The following is a 24,700-nucleotide window of genomic DNA, read 5'->3' as shown; positions in this document are numbered from 1 at the left end:
CCTGAACTCTTTCCCCCGTGACTTCTGGAGGAGGCTGGGACTCCTTGTCACAGGGTTACCCACCACTACACTTTCCTGCTAGTTGAGATCTGAAATGCTTATTTGAATGGCCTTGGCTGGTGTGTTGCTGCCTGTGTTTATTTGGATGTATTTCAGCAGAAGTCATCACACGGACTGAAGAGGTGGGTTTTATGAGATGGTGTTGAATGAGGGACAGGTCAAACTGAAACCTGATTGACAGATGATCAGATTGGTGAAACCAGAGAAAAATGAAAGAGATTAGTACTCAAGTACCTTGACTTCAGAAGTACAGATTCCCTTTGGTGACTCCTCTAGCTCCATCTTTGTTGAGTAAGCTTTGGTTCTAGCTCCCTGGTAGGATGGTAAATGTGCTTTCTCTCTGGGTTTCCTTTGTGTACTTAGTGGCCATAACGTGGCACTGCATTGATGTGAAATCCCCTGAGATTTTGCTTCCAGATGCAACTCATGCTAGATAGGGGCCCTGGGTAGGGGGCTGAGAAGGGGGCTCCAAGGCCACCAGGACCTTGGAAGGGGAAGGAATTTTGGTGGTGATTTAAGCTCTGGCAAGAGCTCTGTTGGAAATGATTCACTAACTTCCTGGAAGAACACTTCAGAGGTGTGATTGGCAGTAGGACGGTGGGTGTGTTTCCTATTTGGAGTGAGAGAGGATTCTGGTGTGTAGGTGTCTCATCCCAAAGCTTCTTTTCCATCAGATTCTGTTGGGTAGCACTGTCCAATAGAATTTTCTACAGTGATGGAAATGTTCTGTATTTGTCGTGTCCAGATCAGTAGCCTGCAGGCACATGTCCCTGTTGAGCACTGAAATGTGATTAGTGTGACTGAAGAACTGCATTTCTGATCTTACTACTTGATTTTAATTAATTTAAATGTAAAGAGCCCCATATAGCTCATGGCTACCATATTGTACAGTGCTTTTACAGAGCACCAGCTATCGCCTTAATGATTTTATATCATCCATACAAAACAGTGAAGAAAATGTGAATGGGAAACATGAAGAATGGTGAAATGAACAAATTGAGTGATTCCCACCCTGTTGAAGAAATTGAACTTCATGCTTCTGTGAAGCTTTCTGGGTATCTTCTTCCAAGGTAGTGATTGTCTTCTGTTTTGTGTTAATAATTCTCTTACTTATCTTGGTAGTTTTGCTGTGTAGTACAGGTCAAGTATCCCCTAGTCTGAAATGCTTGGAACAGAAGTGTTTCAGATTTGGGTTTTGTACTGTACTTACAGGTTAAGCATCTCTAATCCAAAAATCCCAAATCTAAAGTACTCCAGTGAGCATTTCCTTGGAGCATCATGTCGGCACTCAAAGTATTTCAGATTTTGGAACATTTCAGAGTTCCTGTTTTCAGATTAGAAATACTCAACCTGTGTGTATATCTCTATTCGTTTTCTGGGACTGCCGTAATGAAGTCCCAGAGGCTGGGCCTCTGAAACAACAGGCATTTACATTCTCTCAGTTCTGGAGCCCGGAAGTTTGAGATCTGGTGTCAGCAGGGGTAACTTCTCCTGAGGCCTCTCTCCTTAGCTGGCAAATGGTGCCTTCTCCCTCTCTTTTCACATGGGCGCCTCTCTGTGTCTGTGTCCTCATCTCCTCTTCTTATGACACCTGTCTTCTTGGATTAGGGTCCTCTCTAACGACCTCATTTTAACTTAGTTACTCCTTTTAAAATCTTATCTCCATATACAGTCATATTTTGAGGTCCTGGGGTTAGGACCTGAAGGTAGAATTTTGGAGGGACACAATTGAGCCCATAACAGTCCCTAAAGAGCAGATTGCTTAGCCTTGCCTGTTTGTGACCTTTTGATAAGTGGAGGCATGTTGCATGTCTTTTTTCTTTTTTTTTTGAGACGGAGTTTCACTCTTGTTACTCAGGCTGGAGTGCAATGGCGCGATCTCGGATCACGGCAACCTCCGCCTCCTGGGTTCAGGCAATTCTCCTGCCTCAGCCTCCTGAGTAGCTGGGATTACAGGCACGTGCCACTATGCCCAGCTAATTCTTTGTATTTTTAGTAGAGGTGGGGTTTCACCATGTTGACCAGGATGGTCTCGACCTCTTGACCTCGTGATCCACCCGCCTCGGCCTCCCAAAGTGCTGGGATTACAGGCTTGAGCCACCGCGCCCGGCCCGCATGTCTTTTTTCATTCAGCATTTTCTTTGCCTCTTTATTGTCCGTTGGAGACCACCTTCCAGCTCTCCTGGGAGTAGATTGTCTTGGCCATGGTCTAGTTCTGCAGGCTGAGCTGTCAGCTCTGGGTTCTCATTTGAGGTCGAAAGATTGGGAACCAAACTGCCCTAATTGTAGGTTCCCCAGGCTCCCCATATATGACGAGGAGAGGGCAGCTTCCGTGTAGAAACCTACACTCCCTTTGCCCAGCTAGATAGATGCCCAGCACGTACTGCTGCCCAGCCTGAGAGTCTCCCCAGCCCTCCAACTCCCTCTGTAGAACTTTCTTCCAAGCCCTCAAAATTCAGATGCTTTAATGCCTTTTTTTGCGTTTCCCCCCTCATCCTTCTTCATCCCACAAGGCTCTTTGCCCGTATCAGACTTTTCTCTACGAACCCTCTCTCTGTATGATATTCCCCTGGTCTTGTTTTCTCCTTGCTAATCACCTTCACTGATGAGACTTGGCAGCTCAGGAGTGCTTGTCCTCCCTAATTTTTCACCCGACTCTTCACCGTCTGGGCTGCGTGGGTGGGCGGAGACGTCTCGGGGTCGCGTTAGGTACACCCGCAGGTCTGGCTCGCGATGCCGCCTAGGCGCGGGCGTGTGTTGCGTCTTCATCTTCTCCTTGGCCGCCTGCTTCACCTTCTTGTCGCAGTCGTCCCTGTTGATCGGGTTCCGTCGGATATCGTGCACGAAGCCCTGGTTCATGTCCAGCCGCCCGCGAGGCCTGCAGGAGTGCCCGGGCTAGGGATGCGGCCCCGTCTCCATCTGGAGCCGGGGCGTAGAGTCGCTGCCTCCTTGACGGCCCCAACAACCGCCACCCGCCCAAAGAGGTCCGCGTTGCCCCTCGTTCAGCTTCCTGCCAGGTAGGTTATTTTGTAGGAAATCCCACAACTTCTGTTTATCAGGTTTGTATATGCCCATTGCAGAAATGATATTGTGTAAGTCCTTTTCGTTGCTCTCATTGGATGGTGCACAGGGCCACTTTGTCCCCTAACTGATGAGACTGACTGGCTGAGGTGGCATCTGCTAGGCCTTTCCTTTCAAATTAATCAGCATTTGGTGTTTGGTGGGGAGGTTCTCAGAAACCATCAACCTCATCAGACTCTCACTTTATTCATGTGTTTACTTATATCAGTATGCACAGAGCACTCCTATTTTATCCAGTGGGTTATAATCCTGCCATTACCCCTTGGCAATACCTATTGCTAATGCACTTACAGATGCTTTAAATATATTTTATTACAGCATGAGTTTTGCTAGGACTGCTGTAACAAAGCACCACAGACTGAAGGGCTTAAACAACGGAAATTTATTTCACCAGAGTTCTGGAGGCTGGAAGTCTGAGATCCAAGTGTCGGCAGGGCTGGTTTCTCCTGTGGCCTTGAGTCTTCACATGATCATCCCACTGTTTGTGTTTGTGTCTTCATTTTTTCTTCTTATGAGGACACCAGTCATACTGCATTTGGGCCCACCCTACTTCTTGTAGCTTAACTACTTCTTCAAAGGTTCTGTCTCCAAATGCAGTCACATTCTGAGCTACGGGAGGTTAGGGCTTCTACTTATGAATTTTGGAGGCCATAGATCAGCCCACAATAATTAGGAACTGTGTTTTGTATTGTATTAACATTCTGCCTGGACGACTTCTACTGTGATGAAAAACTTAGTATTGACCTCCTTAACATTTCTGAGAATCTTCTCAGAAAAAGTGAGTGCGAGCAGAGGCAAAAAAGCTCTGATTTTATGCAAAGATGGGCACGTGGAAGGGGTTGGAACAAGACTTTCTGTAGTTCTTTTTTTTTTTTTTTAAATAATTTTACTTTAGATTCAGGGGTATATGTGCTGGTTTAGTACCTGGTTATATTACATGATGCTGAGGTTTGGGGTGTGAATGATCCTGAAACCCAGGTAGTAAACACAGCACCCAACAGTTATTGAACCCTTGAACCCTTGTCCCCTTCCTTCTCCCTTCTAGTAGTCCCCAGTGTCTATTGTTGCATCCTTTTGTCCATGAGTTCCCTATGTTTAGCTCCCACTTATACGTGAAAACATTTGTTATTTGGTTTTCTGTTCTTGCGTTAATTTGCTTAGGTCATTCTAACTGGAATGAGATATCTCATTATGGTTTTGATTTGCATTTCCCTAATGAATAGGGATGTCGAGCATTTTTTCATGTATCTGTTGGCCATCTATATGTCTTCTTTTGAGAGATGTCTGTTCAGCTCACTTGCCCATTTTCAGTTATTTGGTTTTTGCTACTGAGTTCATTGTATATTCTGGATATTAATTCCATCCTCTTAGCCTCATAGTTTGCAAATATTTCCTTCTATTCTGCAGGTTGTCACTTCACTCTGTTTCCTTTGCTGTGAAGAGCTTTTTAGTTTGGTATAGCTCCATTTGTCTGTCAGCTTTTATTGCCTGCACTTTTTTTTCTTTTTTTGAGGTGGAGTTTTGCTGTTGTTGCCCAGGCTGGAGTGCAATGGGGTGATCTAGGCTCATTGCAACCTCTGCCTCCCGGGTTCAAGCAATTCTCCTGCCTCAGCCTCCTGAGTAGCTGAGATTACAGGCACATGCCACCACACCCAGCTAATTTTTGTATTTTTAGTAGAGATGAGGTTTCACCACGTTGGCCAGGCTGCTCTCGAACTCCTGATCTCAAGTGATCCGCCCACCACAGCTTCCTGAAGTGCTGGGATTACAGGCATGAGCCACCATGCCCGGCCTAGGACCACCTTGTTTCTGGGAAGTGGGTGCCTTTGTAAAGTGCTCTGTGGATATGACTGTGCTTCCATGAGCCAGCTGGACCTTGGCAAGGCCACAAGGCTTAGTTAGCCAATCCAATGGAATTGGCTGGTGGCTGGATAGATCTATTTGGTGACCTTAGAGGTTCTCCCTTCTCTTGTCTCTCTCTCATTCTTCTCTTTTTCCTTCTATGAGTGAGAACATGCGGTATTTCATTTTCTGTTCTTGTGTCAGTTTGCTGAGAATGATGGTCTCTAGGTTCATCCATGTCCCTACAAAGGACACGAACTCATAGTTTTTGATAGCTGCATAGTATTCCATGGTGTATATGTGCCACATTTTCCCTGTCCAGTCTATCATCGATAGGCATTTGAGTTGGTTCCAGGTCTTTGCCATTGTAAACAGTGCTGTAATGAACATTCGTGTGCATGTGTCCTTATAGTAAAACGATTTATAATCCTCTGGATATATACCCAGTAATCCTCTGGATATATACCCAGTAATTGCTGGGTCAAATGGAATTTCTATTTCTAGGTCCTTGAGGAATCGCCACACTGTCTTCCACAATGGTTGAACTAGTTTACACTGCCACCAACAGTGTAAAAGTGTTCCTATTTCTCCACATCCTCTCCAGCATCTGTCTCCAGATTTTTTAATGATTGCCATTCTAACTGGCATGAGATGGTATCTCAATGTGGTTTTGATTTGCATTTCTCTAATGACCAGTGATGATGAGCATTTTTTCATATGTTTGTTAGCCTCATGTATGTCTTCTTTTGTAAATTGTCTGTTCATATCCTTTGCCCACTTTTGAATGGGCTTGTTTGTTTTTTTCTTGTAAATCTGTTTTTGTTCTTTGTAAATTCTGGATATCAGTGCCCTGTCAGACAGGTAAACTGCAAAAATTTTTTCCATTCTGTTGGTTGCCGATTCACTCTAATGACTGTTTCTTTTACTGTGCAGAAGCTGTGGAGTTTGATTAGGTCCCATTTGTCTATTTTGGCTTTTGTTGCCAATGCTTTTGGTGTTTTGGTCATGAAGTCCTTGCTTACTCCTATGTCCTGAATGGTTTTGCCTAGATTTTCTTCTAGGGTTTTTATGGTGTTAGGTCTTATGTTTAAGTCTTTAATCCATCTGGAGTTAATTTTAGTGTAAGACGTCAGGAAGAGGTCCAGTTTCTGCTTTCTGCACATAGCTAGCCAGTTTTCCCAACACCATTTATTAAACAGGGATTTCTTTCCCCATTGCTTGTTTTTGTCAGGTTTGTCAAAGATTAGACGGTTGTAGATATGTTGTGTTGCCTCTGTTCTGGACGTTCTGTAGTTCTTAAGTTAATAGGACTGTCTAGATACATGATGAGGTCTTCACTTAGTCTGCTGCACCCAGACTTTGGTTGGACCCTGGGCTTATCCTGGGATTTGTTTCCTGGTGGCCGTGCCCTGATGTTGCATGCCTTAAGATATGGAAGGAATAGAGCAGGCTCTCCCAAAGCCCAGCTGACCTCCTTCTCAGACACCTGCAAAAATGCACAAGGGTACATCAAAAGTGTTAAAGGGTTTATGGATTATTTAAAGAAAGCTGAAGTTATTGCCTCTGCATTGGGGGACATGGCTGGCTAGACAGAAAGAGTAGAAGAAAGCCTTCCTTTTTTTTTTTGGAGAAGGAGTCTTGCTCAGAATTGCCCAGGCTGGCTCGATCTTGGCTCACTGCAACCTCTGCCTCCTGGGTTCAAGCGATTCTCCTGCCTCAGTCTTCTGTGTAGCTGGGATTATAGGTGCCTGCCACCACGCCCAGCTAATTTTTTTATTTTTAGTAGAGATGGGGTTTCCCCATGTTGGTCAGGCTGGTCTTGAACTCCTGACCTCATGATCTGCCTGCTTCAGTCTTTCGAAGTGCTGGGATTACAGATGTGAACCACCACACTCAGCTGAAAGCCTTACTTTTCACTCTTTTGTGACTTTTGAATTTTGTCTTGTGTACACACACACACACACACACACACACACACCCTAGTAAGAAAATAAATAAAAGTTAACTTTGGAAAAAGGAAGTAGAGAAGAAAAGGGGATCAGCATTCACTCTTACCACTTGTCCTCTGTCCTTAGCATGATAAGGACATCATCACTTTCCCTGAACCTCCAAGGTCCTACCAAGGTGGAGATCTTCCTTGGTGCAGTGCAGCGGCTCAGTCTGTTAGGATTCCACATTGCCCCTCCTAGAAATGGAGCCCTAGGCCCGTTGGGTGATGCACACGTTAAGACACTCTTTTCCTGTGTTCGACCAATTTCCATGGCTTTTGAGAACACTGCTTTTTTGGATTTGTCTTTGTTTCTTAAAGTGCGGTTTTTCTGTAATGAGTTTCTTGCTGGGGGATTCTGTACTTGGGTTTTAATTTTGGTCTGTAGGGAATAAGGGCCCTTTCCACTGACTTTGCTTCTTAGAGAATGATGGGTCACAGTTTGGCTTGGGCCTCCAAGTGGCATTCTAAAGAGGTGAATTGCGTCAATTTGAGCCCAGCCAGGTGCTGGATGTGCAAGGGAGGAGCTTCTGGGATTACTGACAATGAATAAAACCAGACTGTCTCCTTAGGAAACTTACATTTTATAGAAAGAGTCCAAGAAATGAATAACTTGGAAGATGATGTCAGGTGGGTTTGCATGAAACACCATGAGGACCTAAAGAGAAAAGCTACTTCTGCCAGGTGAGGCGGGGAAGGCTTTGCAGAAGAGGAGTCTGGCCTCAGGAACTGACCAGCAGGGGTGAATCATCTTCACCAGGTGGAGAAGGGCCATAGAGGTGTGAAGAAGTCCAGAAAGTGGGGGTGCAATTGTGATCTGTTGAGACAAAATTCATTCATTCTTACCTGCCTCCTGCTATTTCCCTTGCCCCACATCATTGTGCAGAATAAATGAATTTAATGAGTGTATCCCATTTAAAGGCTACTCTAGGGTATTTTTTCCCCCAGCAATGAAAGGATTTCTCAGGTGCTGTAAATACTCCATTTGCTGGAGGAAGCCGGAGCCAGTATTGGGTCCCTGTGAAGTTCTAAACACTCTGGAAATCTTGTTAAAGCTGGAGGCTTACACAAATTATGGGGTCCTCATCCTTAAAGCCTTTCTTTGTTAGCCTCCTTTTGATGAGAAAATAATTGATTATCTTTGGGGAAAAGAATACCTTGAGGTATTTATAACCCTTCTCCCTGGGGAGCTCTGGAACTGTTTGCAAATGTAATGTAATTATAAGCCTGACAGTCTCCCACCCAGGTTGGGGCAGGTATTATTACTCTGTGGTCTACTTCCTTCTTCTGTTTTAGCATAAATCTAAACCTGGGAGATGAAGTGGCTTGCCTAAGTATAATTCAGTCTGTCAACAGACATAGCAGGAATAGCTGCTGTATAATGAACTCCGGTTGTAAAACAGTTTGATAATGTCATCAGTGATGGTTCTTCAGAATTATTAGAGGCAGAATGAGAATTGACTCTTAGTCTCCTAAATATTCAGTATTTTGTGTATGATTAGATCACTAATTTTCCCTGTATAGGTATCTATCTTCTTTTCCTGAACACCATAGCAGTTGTCTGATCTTCTTGATCCTCTTCTGGTCTCAAGACCCCTTTCTTTCTTGGGGAGGTCATTCTGTGTCTTTCTGCCCCTGTCCACTTAGATTGGGCACATGACTTAGGGATAGCCATGTACTCCCTGACAGGCTGATCTGAAACAGTCCTGGAACTTCTTGATCACCTTCTTTAAGGAATTATAAATGAAACCTTGAGTGTATGGTGGTGAGTGAGATTGGAAGGAAAATAGAGAGGGATGGGAAGAGGAGACAGAAATGTTGTATGAAGCTGCGTTTAAAGGGTTGGTTTTCTGAGTCCTTTTAATTTCCACATGCACATGCTTGATAGTTTTGCTGGGTATCATTCTCAGTTGCAGGTCACCTGACATTCTTGGAGTGTCACTCCACAGTCTTCCAAGCACCCTGTGCTGCCTTCTGAGAGGTTTACTGCCACTTGAAGCCTCATTCCATTTCTAGTGACTTGTTTTTGCTTGGAGAGATTTTGGGATCTTCTATTTACCTTAGGCATTTATTAGGTAATTGAATGTGTGATATATTAAATGTACATGTCTTTTGTTTGTTCTCAGTCGTGGCTTGGCTCTTTTTGTATGGACATTTGAGTCTTTCAGCTTGATGATCCTCTTTATGTTCTTTTAAAAATATTCCCCCCTCCCATTTTTTTCTGTTCTGTCTTTCTAAAGCTCCTCTTCTCTCCTCTCCTTACTGTAGAATTTCAACTTTATCTTTCACTCCTTCAGCTGAATTTTCCTTTTAATGTTGGAATCCTATTTTGATTTCATTACTTTTTCTACTTTTTGTTGCTTTCCGATTATATTTTAAGAAGGCAATACCTTCTCTAATGTCTCTGAAAACTTCATTTTCTTTCTTTTGGCTCTTGAATCAACTTTGTTTCCTCTGGAGTGATTTGTTTTCTTATCTTGGCACCTCTTTTTCATATTGGGAGCATTCTGCAGTTGTCTGGTTGTTCTTGGTTAATTCTTGGATAAAGCAATACAATTTGAGAGTTTGCATGTATGGATGGTGAACTTCACTACAGATTTGGTGTCGGGAACCCTGGGTACCGGGAACCCTGAGTACCAAGATATACACATCTATTCCCAAGGCCTTCACTTTCACTTCACTTTTTTTTTTTTTTTTTTTTTTTTTTTTTGAGATGGAGTCTTGCTCTGAGCCTAGGCTGGAGTGCAGTGGTGCTATCTTGGCTTGCTGCAACCTCTGCCTGCCGGGTTCAAGTGATTATCCTGCCTCAGCCTCCCAAGTAGCTGGGATTGTAGGCATGTGCCACCATGCCTGGCTAATTTTTGTATTTCTAATAGAGACGATGTTTAACCATGTTGGCCAGGCTGGCCTCGAACTCCTGGCCTCAAGTCATCTACCTGCCTTGACTTGCCAAAGTGCTGAGATTACAGGTGGGAGCCACCGCGCCTGGCCTCGTTTTAATTTTAATGACAAGCACAGCTTTTTTTTTTTCCCCCTCTGCAAGGGTTAGGAGAAGAGCAAGAAATGCCTGTGTGCCAGGTGTGCTCCAAGCTCTGTTGAGATAGGAGTTGGTCATTTGGGTTTCTACATGTCCATCTATAGATTCACACTTAATCTCATTGTTTGTTACCCCACCGTGCTTTCTGATGAACCTGGTATTCCCAGGTTCTCAGTCTTCCTGTGGCTGAGGGAGCCACTTGGACCCCCTTTATAAAACTGCTTTCCCCTTGAGTTGCACTCCACATACATAGATCGTCTGTGTGCTGGGGTCCCCTGCCTGCTGTGCTATGTGTCTGTGGACTTGCTTTCTTCTACAAACTTCTGGAGCTCTCTTGCCTCCAGAGAATGTCTCTGAAAACTTCATTTTCTTTCTATTTATCTTAGGCATTCATTATGATGCATTAAATGTACATGTCTTTTGTTGTTCATTCTCAGTTGCTTTCTTCTATAAGAAGCATCTCTTGAATCATCTTTGTTTCCTCTGGAGTGATTTGTTTTCTCATCTTGGCACCTCTTGTGACCTTTCTCGTGTTCTCTGTGTGGCCGTGGGTTTCATACTTTATTTCATTCTTACCATTTTGTGGGACTTTTAGAAAGGAAAATAAAGAAAGCATGGTCAATCCAGCATTGTTCCCTGGTAGGTATAATCATTTGAGGAGGAGTGAAATAGACCTTTGCCTCTTTTCTGCTGGCTCTTAAAATAAGAAAATTAAGCAGTTAGTTTCTTTAGGGCACTTGGACATTGTTTTCAAAGCATCTGCATTTGTAGAACTTTGTCGAGTGGAATCAGAGAAATACTGGCATTTCTACATATACTCCCACTGCCAGATGTTTGTTAACTTTTGATTTAGTCAAATTCTTGTTCATTTAAACAACTGTTCTCCACAAAAATGGGAAAACACTTGCCAGGATATCTCTCGGCATTCATTCACAGAATTACATATTGAAGTTACAGTAGAAATCTGCCCATTCTCTGCTATAGGGACCAGTAATTGGTTGGCATAACTCAAAATGCCTTCTAAAGTTGGAGAAACGTAATCAAATGATCCACCCATATATTAAACATTCTGTTCCAGTTAGCTCATATAAGTGTCCATTAATTTACCAATTTTTTGATGTAGGCCTAGGCTTTTTGGTGAGAATCAGCTGATAGGAGTTCTTAGTCGTCTTTCTTGCTTACACTACAGAGTTTTCAGTGTTGATTTCTTTAGAAGTCGTATGACAACAGGAAAAAATCCGTGAAGCAGACTGAGGTCAGATGTTTACAATATTTTCCTAGTCATTTTCTGTTTTATCTTCTATCCTTCTTTCTAACATGGATTTTTTTTTTTCCTATTGTATGGAGCCTTTTCAAAGCCAACTCAGTTTTCCTAAATAGAACCTTTTTCATGTTTTTATTAAATATTTAATTATATATTAAATATTTAATTATATAATTTAATGACCAGAATAAGTGCAACTGGCCTAAGCAGGTTTGCGAGCAGCTGTGGTTGAGTTCTGGGATGTGTGTCACTTTCACGGGGCAGAAATGAGGAGCGAGTGCTCGTGTGCAGAGCCCCCACACTGGCGCAGGTGGCCAAGTGGACACCACAGAGCACGGTTTGCTGGGGTAATTCTGTTCTGAGGCAGATTGAGTTTCATGCCAGTGGGCTGGAAATGAAGGGTCTTTTCTCTTTTCCCAAGTGGGGTGATTCCTTGAGGGCCTGTCTGGGAGGAAGGCTTTGTCAGCCCCCTTCCAGGTGGATGCTATCACTTTCCCATGCCCTGACTTGATTTTCTGTGGGCAGAGACCAAATTACAGGCTGTAAGTCTTCATCAAAATAAAAGAAGCCCAACTCCCCCAACCAATTCAATAGGACCCCAGACAGAAAGCCTTTAATGTGCTCTCTTTGTGCCCTCCTTTTAAAATTTATCTCTAAGGAGAAGTGAAAGTTAATTTGTCAAAGGTAATTTACAGCCCGAATATTCAGGGGAGGAAAAGGTTTCCCCGAAGGCATCTCTTGATGGAAGACTCTGGATGTAGAACATGGCTTTGGTCTCTGGGATTCAGCTGCTCGGCACTGGTTAAATTACAGTGCTGTCAACACAGCCATATATATTGCTGGGCTGGGTACAGTATGTTACTGTGGTGGTGGTGTGTACATCTGCCATGGCTCAAATGCACTTCAGATGTCTGTGGAATTGCAACAAAGAAGGCCCTATGACACGTTGTGTTCCCATTGGTGACTTTAAAAAAATATATCCTATTGCACTTTAGGTTCTGGGGTACATGTGTAGAACATGCAGGATTGTTACATAGGTACATACATGGCAATGTGGTTTGCTCCCTCCATCCTCGTCACCTATATCTGGCATTTATCCCCATGTTACGTTCCCCAACTCCCTCCCTCCATCCCTCCCCTAGTCCCCCACAAGAGACCCCAATGTGTGATGCTCCCCTCCCTGTGTCCATGTGTTCTCATCGTTCAACACCCGCCTATGAGTGAGAATATGTGGTGTTTGATTTTCTGTTCTTGTGTCAGTTTGTTGAGAATGATGATTTCCAGACTCATCCATGTCCCTACAAAGGACACAAACTTGTCGTTTTTTATGGCTGCATAGTATTCCACGGTGTATATGTCCCACATTGTCCTTGTCCAGTCTATCATTGATGGGCATTTGGGTTCGTTCCGGGTCTTTGCTATTGTAAACAGTGCCTCAATGAACGTAGGTGTGCATGTATCTTTATAATAGAACGATTTATAATCCTTTGGATATATACCCAGTAATGGGATTGCTGGATTAAATGGAATTTCTATTTCTAAGTACTTGAGGAATTGCCACACTGTCTTCCACAATGGTTGAACTAATTTACACTCCCACCAACAGTGTAAAAGTGTTCCTATTTCTCCACATCCTTTCCAGCATCTGTTGTCTCCAGATTTTTTAATGATCACCATTCTAACTGGAGTGAGATGATATCTCAATGTGGTTTTGATTTGTGTTTCTTTAATGACCAGTGATGATGAGCATTTTTTTCATATGTTTCTTGGCCTCATATATGTCTTCCTTTGAAAAGTGTCTGTTCATGTCCTTCGTCCACTTTTGAATGGGTTTTTTTGTTTTTTCTTGTAAATCTGTTTTAGTTCTTTGTAGATTCTGGATATTAGCCCTTTGTCAGATGGGTAGATTGCAAAACATTTTTCCCATTCTTTTGGTTGCCAGTTCACTCTAATGATTGTTTCTTTTGCTGTGCAGAAGCTCTGGAGTTTAATTAGATCTGTTTTGTCTATTTTGGCTTTTGTTGCCAATGCTTTTGGTGTTTTAGTCATGAAGTCCTTGCCTATGCCTACATCCTGCATGGTTTTGCCTAGGTTTTTCTTCTAGGGTTTTTATGGTGTTAGGTCTTATGTTTATGTCTTTAATCCATCTGGAGTTAATTTTATTGTAGGGTGTCAGGAAGGGACCAGTTTCTGCTTTCTGCACACAGCTAGCCATTTTCCCACCACCATTTATTAAACAGGGAATCCTTTCCCCATTGCTTGTTTTTGTCAGGTTTGTCACAGATCAGATGGTTGTAGATGTGTGGCGTTGTTTCCGAGGCCTCTGTTCTGTTCCATTGGTCTAAATCTCTGTTTTGGTACCTGTACCATGCTGTTTTGATTATTGTAGACTTGTAGTATAGTTTGAAGTCAGGTAGTGTGATGCGCCTCCAGCTTTGTTCTTTTTGATTAGGATTGACTTGGCCATGCAGGCTCTCTTTCATTTCCATATGAAGTTTAAGGTGTTTTTTTCCAGTTCTGTGAAGAGGATCATAGGTAGCTTGATGGAGATAGCGTTGAATCTATAAATTACTTTGGATGGTATGGCCATTTCACAATATTGATTCTTCTTAACCATGAGCATGTAATGTTTTTCCATTTGTGTCCTCTCTTATTTCCTTGAACAGTGGTTTGTGGTTCTCCTTGAAGAGGTCCTTTACATTCTTTGTTAGTTGTATTCCTAGGTATTTTATTCTCTTTGTAGCAATTTTGAATGGCAGTTCGTTCTTGATTTGGCTCTCTTTAAGTCTGTTTTTGGTGTATAAGAATGCTTGTGATTTCTGCACATTGATTTTGTATCCTGAGACTTTGCTGAAGTTGCTTACCAGTTTCAGGAGATTCTGGGCCAAGATGATGGGGGCTTCTAAATATTAAAATTATGTCATCTGCAAGTAGAGACAATTTGACTTCCTTCTTTCCTAATTGAAAACCCTTTATTTATTTTTCTTGCCTGATTTCTCTTGCTAGAAATTCCAATACTATATTGGAATACTATAGGAGGTGAGAGAGGGCATCCTTGTCTAGGGCCATATTTCAAAGGGAATGCTTCCAGTTTTTGCCCATTCAGTATGATATTGGCTATGGGTTTGTCGAAATAGCTTTTATTATTTTGAGATACGGTCTATTGATACCTAGTTTCTTGAGAGTTTGTAGCATAAAGGGCTGTTGAATTTTTGTCGAAGGCCTTCTCTGCATCTATTGAGATAATCGTGATTTTTGTCTTTGGTTCTGTTTATGTGGTGAATTACGTTTATAGACATGCGTATGTTGAACCAGCCTTGCATCCCCGAGATGAAGCCTACTTGATTGTCATGGGTAAGCTTTTTGATGTGCTGTTGCAATCAGTTTGCCAGTATTTTAGTGAAGATTTTTGCATCTTTGTTCATCATGGATATTGGCCTGAAGTTTTCTTTTCTTGTTGAGTCTCTGCCGGGTTTTGGTATCAGGATGATGTTGGTCTCATAAAATGATTTGGGAAGAATTCCCTCTTTTTGTGTCATTTGGAATAGTTTCAGAAGGAGTGGTAGCAGCTCCTCTGTATATGTCTGGTAGAATTCAGCTGTGAATCCATCTGGACCTGGGCTTTTTTTGGTTGGTAGGCTATTAATTGCTGCCTCAACTTCAGCCCTTGTTATTGATCTGTGAGAAGCAAGGAAAGATCTAAAGTAGACGCCCTATCATCAAAATTGAAAGAGCTAGAGGAGCAAGATAAAAAAAAAAAAAAACCTCAATAGCTAGCAGAAGACAAGAAATAACTAAGATCAGAGCAGAACTGAAGGATCTAGAGACACAAAAAAAAACCTTCAAAAAAATCAATAAATCCAGAAGCTGCTTTTGTGAAAAGATAAACAAAACAGACAGACCACTAGCTAGATTAATAAAAAAGAAAAGAGAGCAGAATCAAATAGGTGCAATAAAAAACGATAAAGGGGATATCACCGCAGATTCCACAGAAATACAAACTACTATCAGAGATTACTACAAACTCTATGCAAACAAACCAGGAAACCTGGAAGAAATGGATAAATTCCTGGACACTTGCACCCTCCCAAGCCTAAACCAGGAAGAAGTCGAAACCCTGAATAGACCAGTAGACCACTGGTGGCTTTTTAATGCTCTTGCTAGAGAGAGCTTCCAGTGGTACATAGGGGGACATGGGCCAGGTGCACCCAGGCAGTGGTAGATGAGAGGATGTACAGTTTTACATAAGTGCAAAAATGATGGGAAAAGGTGAAAACCAACTTTGGTGTTGTTTCATCCAGAACAGCAAACCAGACCCACATGGCTGGAAACTGTTAGTGGGAGCAAGCCTTAGCCCATGTCTGTTGGAATTGAAAGTATGACGATGACAAAAATGATGAAGACATAAAATAGTCGTGTCTCCAAGAACTTTAAGAATTTCAGAGAATGTGTACTTGTTCTGTTACAGAGTTAAAAATGTGAGTCCTGCCATGGTGAAGAGGATACTTGGCCTGTGGACCTGCGTGGGTCTGAGTCCTTAGATTTATGCAAAATGCACCAGGGTGCCTTTATTTTTCCTCAGTGTGTAAGGGACCACAGCATCCAGGTCCCTCTCCGTTCCCCAAAGGATGTTGTTCCTTTGGCTATGAGCCATGCATTCCTCATTCCTACTGAAGAGCTGCTAAGGGAGTTCTTATTCTGCATATTTCCATATTTCTACCTCAGCCTCTATAGTACACTGAAATGTACACCCTGTGTTTTAGCAGTCAACAGTGCTGCTTCATAAGCAATGTATAGTATCAGGAACACTTAATACAATGACCTATAAACACACCAGCCTCAAGGTAGGACTTGAGACATACTGGCATGAAAGAAGAGTTAGCTTATTAGTAGCCTGACAAAAATCTGTACAAGGAAAATAGAACAAATTCTGGCTGTGTGGTGTAAACACTGCCTTATTCTTTGTCAAGATTTGGCAATGAGGCGAGGATAGTAGTTGGATGTATTGGAAATCTTGGGGTTCATGGACATTTGTCAGGAAGAATAACAGCTTCCCTTGGGTGGGCAGTCATTCATAGTTAAAAGGATGAGATGCTCCCCAGGACGACCCGTGCCAGCCTGAGGATGTAACTCTGAGTGCACTTACATGAGGGACCACAATCTGAAAACTTCCCTTTTGTCATAAACTCAAGTTATATCATACCAAGAGTGAGTCTCTTTTGTGCTGTTTTCCAGGAAGAGGGAGAAACAACAAATGAGGGTGAATAAGTAATGTCAATTTCTTTATTAGAATTATTTGTGGAGAAAATAAAATTCCTCAACAGATCTGTTTCTTTTGTCTGTTGCTGTGTAACAGAACACTGCTGCACAATTTAGAGGCTTAAGTGGATAATGTATTGTTATGGCACATAGTTCTGAGGGTCGACAGGGTCTTTCCCGGGGTCTCTTGTGTGGCTGTGTAAGATGCTGGCTGTGGTAAGATGCTGGTGGGGGCTGTAGTCATCTGAGGGTCAACTGGGCTGGACATTAAGATGGCACACTGACATGGTGGTTGGTGGTGCTGGTGGGGGTCGGGGGGGCCTGAAAACCCATGCAGGGCATCTTTGTATAGCTTGACCTTCTCACAGCATGGTGGCTGAGTTCCAAAAAGGACTCTCAAGCGTGAGTGTGTTAAGGGCGGAGAGTGGAATTTGGCCAGTTACAGGCTTCTTTCAGAACCAGCACTCAAGGCCACTTTCTTTGCATTCTAGGGGTCAGAGCAATCACAGGGCCCACTCTGACTCAGGAGAGTGGCAAAACAGACTCCAGCTCTTGTCAGGGAGTGTCCGGGACACCTCGTGGAAGAGCGTGTGAAATGGAAGGTATTATTGCAGTCTTCTTTGGAAAATACAGCCCCTCACAAGATTTTAAAATGAAACTGAATATACAATCTCTTTGTCACAGGAATATATATATTTGTATTATCATAGGACATGAACATTCTACCACTTTCAGGGTGATTAATTAATTCATTCAAGCACTTGCTATCTCCTTCTTCCTATCTTAGCTTTTATCTAGCACATGCTGTGCAATGTATGATGCCAGTCCATGGCAAGATGAGGGAGAACGATAGAAGGAGATAGTAAGAAACACAGATAGTGGTTTAGATAGGGGAAGACAAACACAGAGTGATATGTATGGCAGACAGCTGCTCCACACGTGGAGGGAGACCAACATGTAAACAGAGAAAGCGAGACTCTTCAGAGGAGAGACAGCAGGGGAAGCTAGCTGCATGTTAGAGTTGTGAGGGACAGCATGGGACAGAGACCATTCCAAGCTGTCCTCAGCTCTAGAGAAGACCATGTTAAAATAATCAAGGGTTTCTTTAGTCAGGACAGTCCCTAAACCTGGACGTTTCTACCTGTCTCTGGAAGACGTTTAAATTGCACTTTAAAGAGTAATTAGATCTGTACAACAATACTATTTTAATGCAGGTATTAGCAGTTTTTTGCGTTTATGTTTTTAATTAATATGAACTCGGTTAATAGCATTCCAAAAACTAAAGGAAGATTATGTGTTGATTTTTCTTGACTCTGTGAGTGTCACTAGAAAATACTTATTCTGAAGTATTTTTCGCAGGTGTATAAAGATATTCTACACACTAGCTCAAGCTGTCCTGCAAAAATCACTGCCATAGCTGTGGCTTGGGGCCATTTGCAGGCCACGTGAACTAATGCTGTCCAGATTTGTTGAAATACGAGTTTTTATTTCTTTTGACACCTGCACTTTCAACATTTATTACTTTATTTGATATTAAAAATCTACTTTTGAGTATGAGATGCTTTCAGCATCCTAGAAATGTTTCCTTCTTTTGTAAAAGTCACATGGGACACGTGCTAGGGAATTGCAAGGATAATGGTGTTTGTAAATAGATAGATCCCTGAAAATAAGTGAATGGTGAATTAGATATTCATTTTTCTTTGTTAAATGATGGATATTGGGAGCCCTGGTGTTTTGGGCAGTTACAGGGGAAGTTGCCATCAAGACCCAGCCTGGCTGCCCTTGCCCAGCCAAGTGGTCCCCTGACCTCGGGCCGCCTGCATGCCCTGCCATTTCAGGTCTGTGACAAATGAGTTTCCTTGGTTCTAAAATACAGGCTGTAGGCAGATGATGGTGTTCTGTTCTTTGGGCAGTTGGGATCAATAAAAAAAAAACACACAACATTTCATATGTAATGACTAAATTATCCACGTATTGACTTAGATTGGGGTTAGCAAACCCTTTTCAATAAATAATCAATAAGATAGTAAATATTTCAGACTTTTTGGGTCTTACTGTCTCTGCTGCTGCAGGTGTTCAGCTCTGCCCCTGTGTAAAAGCAGGCAGAGATCATATGTAAACAATATGTCTTATTAAAACTTTGTTTTGGACATATAATTTTAGCCTGCCTGAAAATCTTCTTTATTTGATGTTGTTTTCAACAATTGTATAGTGTAAAACCATTCTTGGCTCTTGGAACAGGTGGTGGGCTGCCTTTGGTCCATGGGCCGTAGATTGCTGACTGCTTCCCAACATCTTGTTGGAATAGACACAGATTTTTACAGGACACTTGACTTAGGTAACTATTTTTTTTTTTTGAGACGGAGTTTCGCTCTTGTTACCCAGGCTGGAGTGCAATGGCACGATCTCGGCTCACTGCAACCTCCGCCTCCTGGGTTCAGGCAATTCTCCTGCCTCAGCCTCCTGAGTAGCTGGGATTACGGCACGCGCCACCATGCCCAGCTAATTTTTCGTATTTTTAGTAGAGACGGGGTTTCACCATGTTGACCAGAATGGTCTCGATCTGTTGACCTCGTGAACCACCCGCCTCGGCCTCCCAAAGTGCTGGGATTACAGGTGTGAGCCACCACACCCAGCCGACTTAGGTAACTTTTATGAATGCTTATTTTTTATTTTCTTCTTTAAAATGTTCCTGAAGAAGATTTTTAAAAGTTTTAGTTGTTAATACACCAAAATCGACTTTTTGGTTACATAGTTCTTTCAGTTTTAACACAAGAATGGATAGCTTTGTATAGCCACTGATAAAATCAGGATATGGAGCAGTTACAGCTTCCTTGTGGTATACCTTTAGAGTTGCTTTTACCTGCACACAAACCTTGGCAAACACTGATCTTTTTTCCTCTTCCTATAGTAGTTTTGTATTTTCAAGAATATCAAGTAGTGGAATTATACATTATTTAACTTTCTGAGCTAGATGTGTTGATTCACTCAGCATAATGCCTTTGCCATTCATTCACCCAAGTTGTTGCAGTTATCTACAATTTATTTCTTTCTATTGCTGAGCAGTATTTCACGGTATAGGTGTCCCACAGTTTGCTTGTCCATTCACCTGTTCAAGGACATTTGGGTTATTTCTAGTTTTTCCCAGTTATAAATAGAGCTGCTTTAATATGCATGTATACAACCAGGCATGGTGGCTCATGCCTGTGATCCTGGTGACTTGAGAGGCTGTGGTGGGAGGATTGCTTGAGGCCGAGTTGAGACCAGTCTGGGCAACGTAGTGAGGTTCTATTTCTAAAACATTTTATAATAAATTCACTGGGTGTGGTGGCATGTGCCTGCAGTCCCAGCTTGTCAGGAGTTTGAGGCAGAAGGATCACTTGAGCTCAGTAGTTTCAGGCTGTAGTGAGCTATGATGGTGTCACTGCGTTCCAGCCTGGGTGATAGGGTGAGACTCTGTCTGAAAAGGAAAAATGTATATATTCACATACAGGTTTTTGTGAGAGCATATGTTTTCATCTCTCTATGGTGAATACCTAGGAATGGGATTACTGGTGACATAAGTGTACGATTGACTTTATAAGAAAGAGCCAAACTGTTTTCCGGAATGCATTTTTGACAGCAATGTGTGAGAGTGTCAGTTCATCATGTTTGTTCTTCTTTAATTCCTGGTGGTCCAAGTTCTCTTTCTGGTATTAATTCCCCTCTGCACGAGGCACTTCCTTCAGCAGCTTCTCTGCTGCAAGTCTGCTGACAGTGGGTTCTATTAGCTTTCCGTCATTTGAGAATGTCACCTTCATTCCTTAGTGGTGCTTTCACTGGGTATATGGAATTCTGGGTTCATGGTCTGTTTCTTTGAGCACTTTAAATATCCTGTGTGCCACATCCTTCTGGCTTTCATTGTTTTTAATGAGAAATCTGCAGACATTAAAATAGTTTTACGTCTATAAATAACATGTTTTTCTCTTACTGCTTTTAAGTTTTTTCCCTTTGTCTTTAATTTTCATCATTTCGATTGTTCTGTGTTTGGATGTAGATTTATTTGGGCTTATCTTTTTGGGGATTCACCAAATTTATTCTGTGGGTTTACATTCTTTTTTTTGCCGTATTTATGAAATTCTTAGTCGTTTCTTCACTCTCTTTTTCTTCTTCTTCTGGGAATCTGGGGATATAAATGTTGGACCATTTCATTTTTTCCCACAGTTCTATGATGATCTGTTCATCTCTTTTCAACACATTTTTCTCCTTTGTTCACCTTCTATAATTTTTATTGACACTTCTCTGTCCTTATTGCCATTTGATCCCTTTCATTGAGGTTTTACTTCCAGTTATTACATGTTTTCATTCTAAAAATTTCGATTTTCTCATATATATATATATTTTTTTTTTGCTGAGACATTTTATCTTTCTGTTTGTTTCCAAAGTGCTTTACTCGTTGGCTGTTTTTTATTATACTTGTGTTGACTTTTTTGTCAGATAATTCCATCTGTGATATCTGGTTGCTAATGTGCATTGATTGAGATTTTCCTGGTTCTTTGTAGGCTGAGTAATGTTGGATTGCATCATGGAGATTTTGAATATTAGATTTCAGTGGTGAGACTCTGGGTGTTGTTCAACTGCTATGGAGAATGTAGACACTGTTTTACAGGCAGTGAGTCTGGGTTCAGGCTGCAAGTTCCAAACAGCTTTCCGTGTTTGTGGTCCCAATGCTGGTTCTAGTGTCAAAGACTCCGTAGTGCTACTTGGATCTGTCCTACATGTGTGTCGCACTGTGGCCAGACTGGGACCTGGGTGGTGTTCTGCCTTGCAGTTCTGTTCTCAACATCTGTGTAGGGTCAGATCTACACACACACATAGCTCATGGGTGGTCTCAGGAACTTGTAAACAACTTTAAAGGGTCACTTTTCTGAGTTTTCCCTTCTCCATCATCTCCCTGGTATTTTCAAGTTCCCTAAAACACCCATTTCAATCCTGTAGCCCCACATCTTGGGTTTTAGTTACCTTGTTCTGCTGCATACTCACCTTGACTATTTCCATGTCTCAGAAAAACAGTTGAGGACAGAGAGAGAAAAAACAGCACTGGGTTTGACCACCTCTTGAGACCCCAGCTCCTCCAATTATGGAGTTAAATTCTCTCTCAGGCTTTTAAGCTACTGCAGTTACTTGTTGCCACCCCACCATCACTTCAATAGCATGGGGACTGGAGTACAAGAGAATGGAGAAAAGAAAGAAAATGAAAAAAGAACCATGCTTTCTATGCTCTTTTAGTGGGGAACGATACACTTACCTTTACCCTGCTCAGAGCTAGAGGCCTTTTCTGGAAGCTCTCTTTTGTGCTGATGCCCTTGTACGAGTCCGGGACTGTGTTAAGTTCAAACCTGGAGATGCTAAGGAGTCCCCAAAGAGGTGCTCCTTTATTTGTTCCAGGTTTTATAGCTCCATTCATGGGAGATATGGGCAGAATATGCTGAATGTATCTTGTCCAGAACCAGAACCCTTGATATTTTGATTGGAATAATTTATAAATTTTATTTTCTATTTTGTTTTCAAGCACGATAACACCAACCCTATTTTGAGGAGGATGTGCAGATTTCAGATTGTTTCAAGATCCTTTCCATGTTCTCCCCCAAATTAGACTGTTAAATTACTAGATTCCCTTGTCAGTTCCATCCCATAGAACTTTTGGGGAAAATGGAAATATTCTTTATCTGTGTATGGTAGCTGTTAGCCTTTGTGGCAATATTAAGCTCTTGAAATGTGGCTAGTGGGACAGGCTAACAGAATTCGAAATCTTCTTTAGTTTTAATTAATTTAAGTTTTACAGTTTTAGTAGTCCTGATGTCTGGAGGCTACCTTATTGTACAATGAAGCAAATTTATTCTGCTGCGGAAAGCAGTCTTTAAAACATGCAGCTGGTACAAAATTAGCTGGGTGTGGTGTCGTGCGCCTGTAATCCCAGCTACATGGGTGGCTGAGTCAGGAGAATCACTCAAACCTGGGAGGCGGAGATTGCAGTGAGCCGAGATCGTGCCACTGTACTCCAGCCTGGGCGACAGAGTGAGATTCAGTCTCAAAAAACAAATAAACAAACAAACAACAAAACCATGTAGCTGGCAGGCTTGGATTTGGCCAGAGGAAAGAATATCACTGTTTCTTCTTTGGCTATTTCACTGTAAAGCATTTTCACTGTGATGCCACCATTGTACCATACACCTGGCTGGAGTATTTTGATTTAGGAAATTCAGAAAGTGTTATTTATTCAATATGTGTAGCTAAATGTGGATAACATCCCATGTTAGAGGCATATATCCTCTGGAGCAACTTAAAATATCTTTTGTGTTCTATTTTTTGAAGGTGAGTCCCTGTTGAACATCACTGGCAATGCTGACTGAACTCTTCCCTTCTTTCAGAAGTTCTTAGGCAGGTTGATGTGGCCCCCAAAGAAGCCACCTTGTTTTCACTTCACGTCCTCACCCCCCATGCCTCCAACCAAAAATCAAAGTAGGACTCAGTCCATAATCTGGCAGTATTTCATTTAAAATAAACAGCCTTGGTCCCATATTTTGAAAATGAAGTATTGTCATGGCCCTTTTTAAAGGAATGACAAAGGAATAATCTGCAAAAAGATATCTCTTCCTCGCTTAGAATAAGATATTTACCTAATAGCTTTTGATTACTTGGTGTGCTTTTAAAAATGAAAGGAGTTGTCTCCCTTCCCTTTGTTGACTCCTACAAAGCCAGTGTTTTGGTATTCTAATATAGAGGAAGAAAACTAATGATATTAAAGTCATGTTATTTTTAAGATACATTAAAGAAAACCAGAACTTGGCTTCACAGTTGGGTCATTTGATTCCTTGAGTCTCTCTAATCTGGAGACTGTTTTCTTAAGCAGTCACAGAATAGGGGAGTTGTCACTATACCCGAGTGAAGAGTGCTTGTTGGAAGTGTGTAACCTGCCAGCTGATGGGCTTAAGAGCAGCGAGTGCCTTTATGTGGTTTCTTTCTTTGTTGTCCTGTGAAAGAACTTGTGGAGCTCTTTTAAGCTCTTTATTGCTGTGTAGAATTACTATATTTGAAAACTATATTAAAAAAAAAAACTTTTAGCCTTAGGTTTCACATTGAGGATTTTGTAGATTACAGAGAACTCTATTGAAGACTTTGCTGTTGAGGTGAGCATTTTGCAAAGCACAAAACGTCCTGGCTAAGGGGACTGCTGTGGCCATTTAAACTTCCCACAGGAAGATGGCCATCCGCTAAAGTGATGTGATAGCATTTTATTTTGTGATCATCCCCCTTTTCCTTCAGAGCAGACAGAAGGAAGATATAAAGGAGTGTGCGACATCTGCTTAACATAAAACATATGCTACAGTTGGACTGACCAAGATGTAATTCATCTGTTGCTTTTTTCTGTGCTAAATTATGGTGAAAGTTACTTATCTTTTAATAAGTTACTGTCTAAAATGAGCACATCCTGAAAATATTCTGGCCCCCTGGTCCCTTCTGGCATGCCAGCACGAATGTATGAAGCAGTAGATTCTTGAGACTCGTGCGTGGGAGGAGAGAGTGGGCATAAGTGACCGCTCTGGCAAGGTTGCCGATTGTCTTGATTTGTGTTGCAGGCCTGGCCAGGAGCCTTCCACATGCTTTGATCTATGGCACATCTCTGCAAATTTTGGCAAGAAAATCCTAATGTGTCTAAGTCATGATTAAGATCGTGTAGCAGGGGCCGGGCATGGTGGCTCAAGCCTGTAATCCCAGCACTTTGGGAGGCCGAGGCGGGTGGATCACGAGGTCAGGAGATTGAGACCATCCTGGTCAACATGTTGAAACCCCGTCTCTACTCGACATACAAAAAATTAGCTGGGCATGGTGGCGTGTGCCTGTAATCCCAGCTACTCGGGAGGCTGAGGCAGGAGAATTGCCTGAACCCAGGAGGCGGAGGTTGCGGTGAGCCGAGATCGCGCCGTTGCACTCCAGCCTGGGTAACAAGAATGAAACTCCGTCTCAAAAAAAAAAAAAAAAGATTGTGTAGCAGGACTGGACTGTTCATTCCTTCTCCATCTGAGTTGACAGTGCTGCTAATCCCCACCCTTCTGTCCGTGGCTCGTGTTCCCAGCCTCCTGAAGGACAGGTGGACTTGGGGCTTAGAGTGGGCTTGTGGATTTGCTGC

General features: G+C 42.2%; 1 protein-coding gene across 6 annotated transcripts in view; it reads left to right on the top strand.

Moving 5' to 3' along the window:
- The window catches only part of ROR2 (receptor tyrosine kinase like orphan receptor 2), a 221,327-nt gene that overhangs the window by 63,942 nt on the left and 132,685 nt on the right, over positions 1–24,700 (top strand). For 3 of the 6 annotated variants that reach the window (XR_013533100.1, XM_078367161.1, XM_078367142.1), the window contains exon 2: positions 17,022–17,132. The exons of the other annotated variants lie outside the window; for them this stretch is intronic. Coding sequence is in view for 2 of the 3 variants with exons in the window: in XM_078367161.1 (XP_078223287.1) it covers positions 17,022–17,132 (111 nt within the window). In the remaining variant the exon portion in view is untranslated. The remainder of the gene's footprint in view (positions 1–17,021; positions 17,133–24,700) is intronic. 6 annotated transcript variants of the gene reach the window in all.

Source organism: Callithrix jacchus, chromosome 1 (genome assembly GCF_049354715.1).
Source record: "Callithrix jacchus isolate 240 chromosome 1, calJac240_pri, whole genome shotgun sequence".
NCBI lineage: Eukaryota > Metazoa > Chordata > Mammalia > Primates > Cebidae > Callithrix > Callithrix jacchus.
Note: the sequence above shows the minus strand (reverse complement) of the source record. Positions and strands in the feature narration are given on the sequence as shown.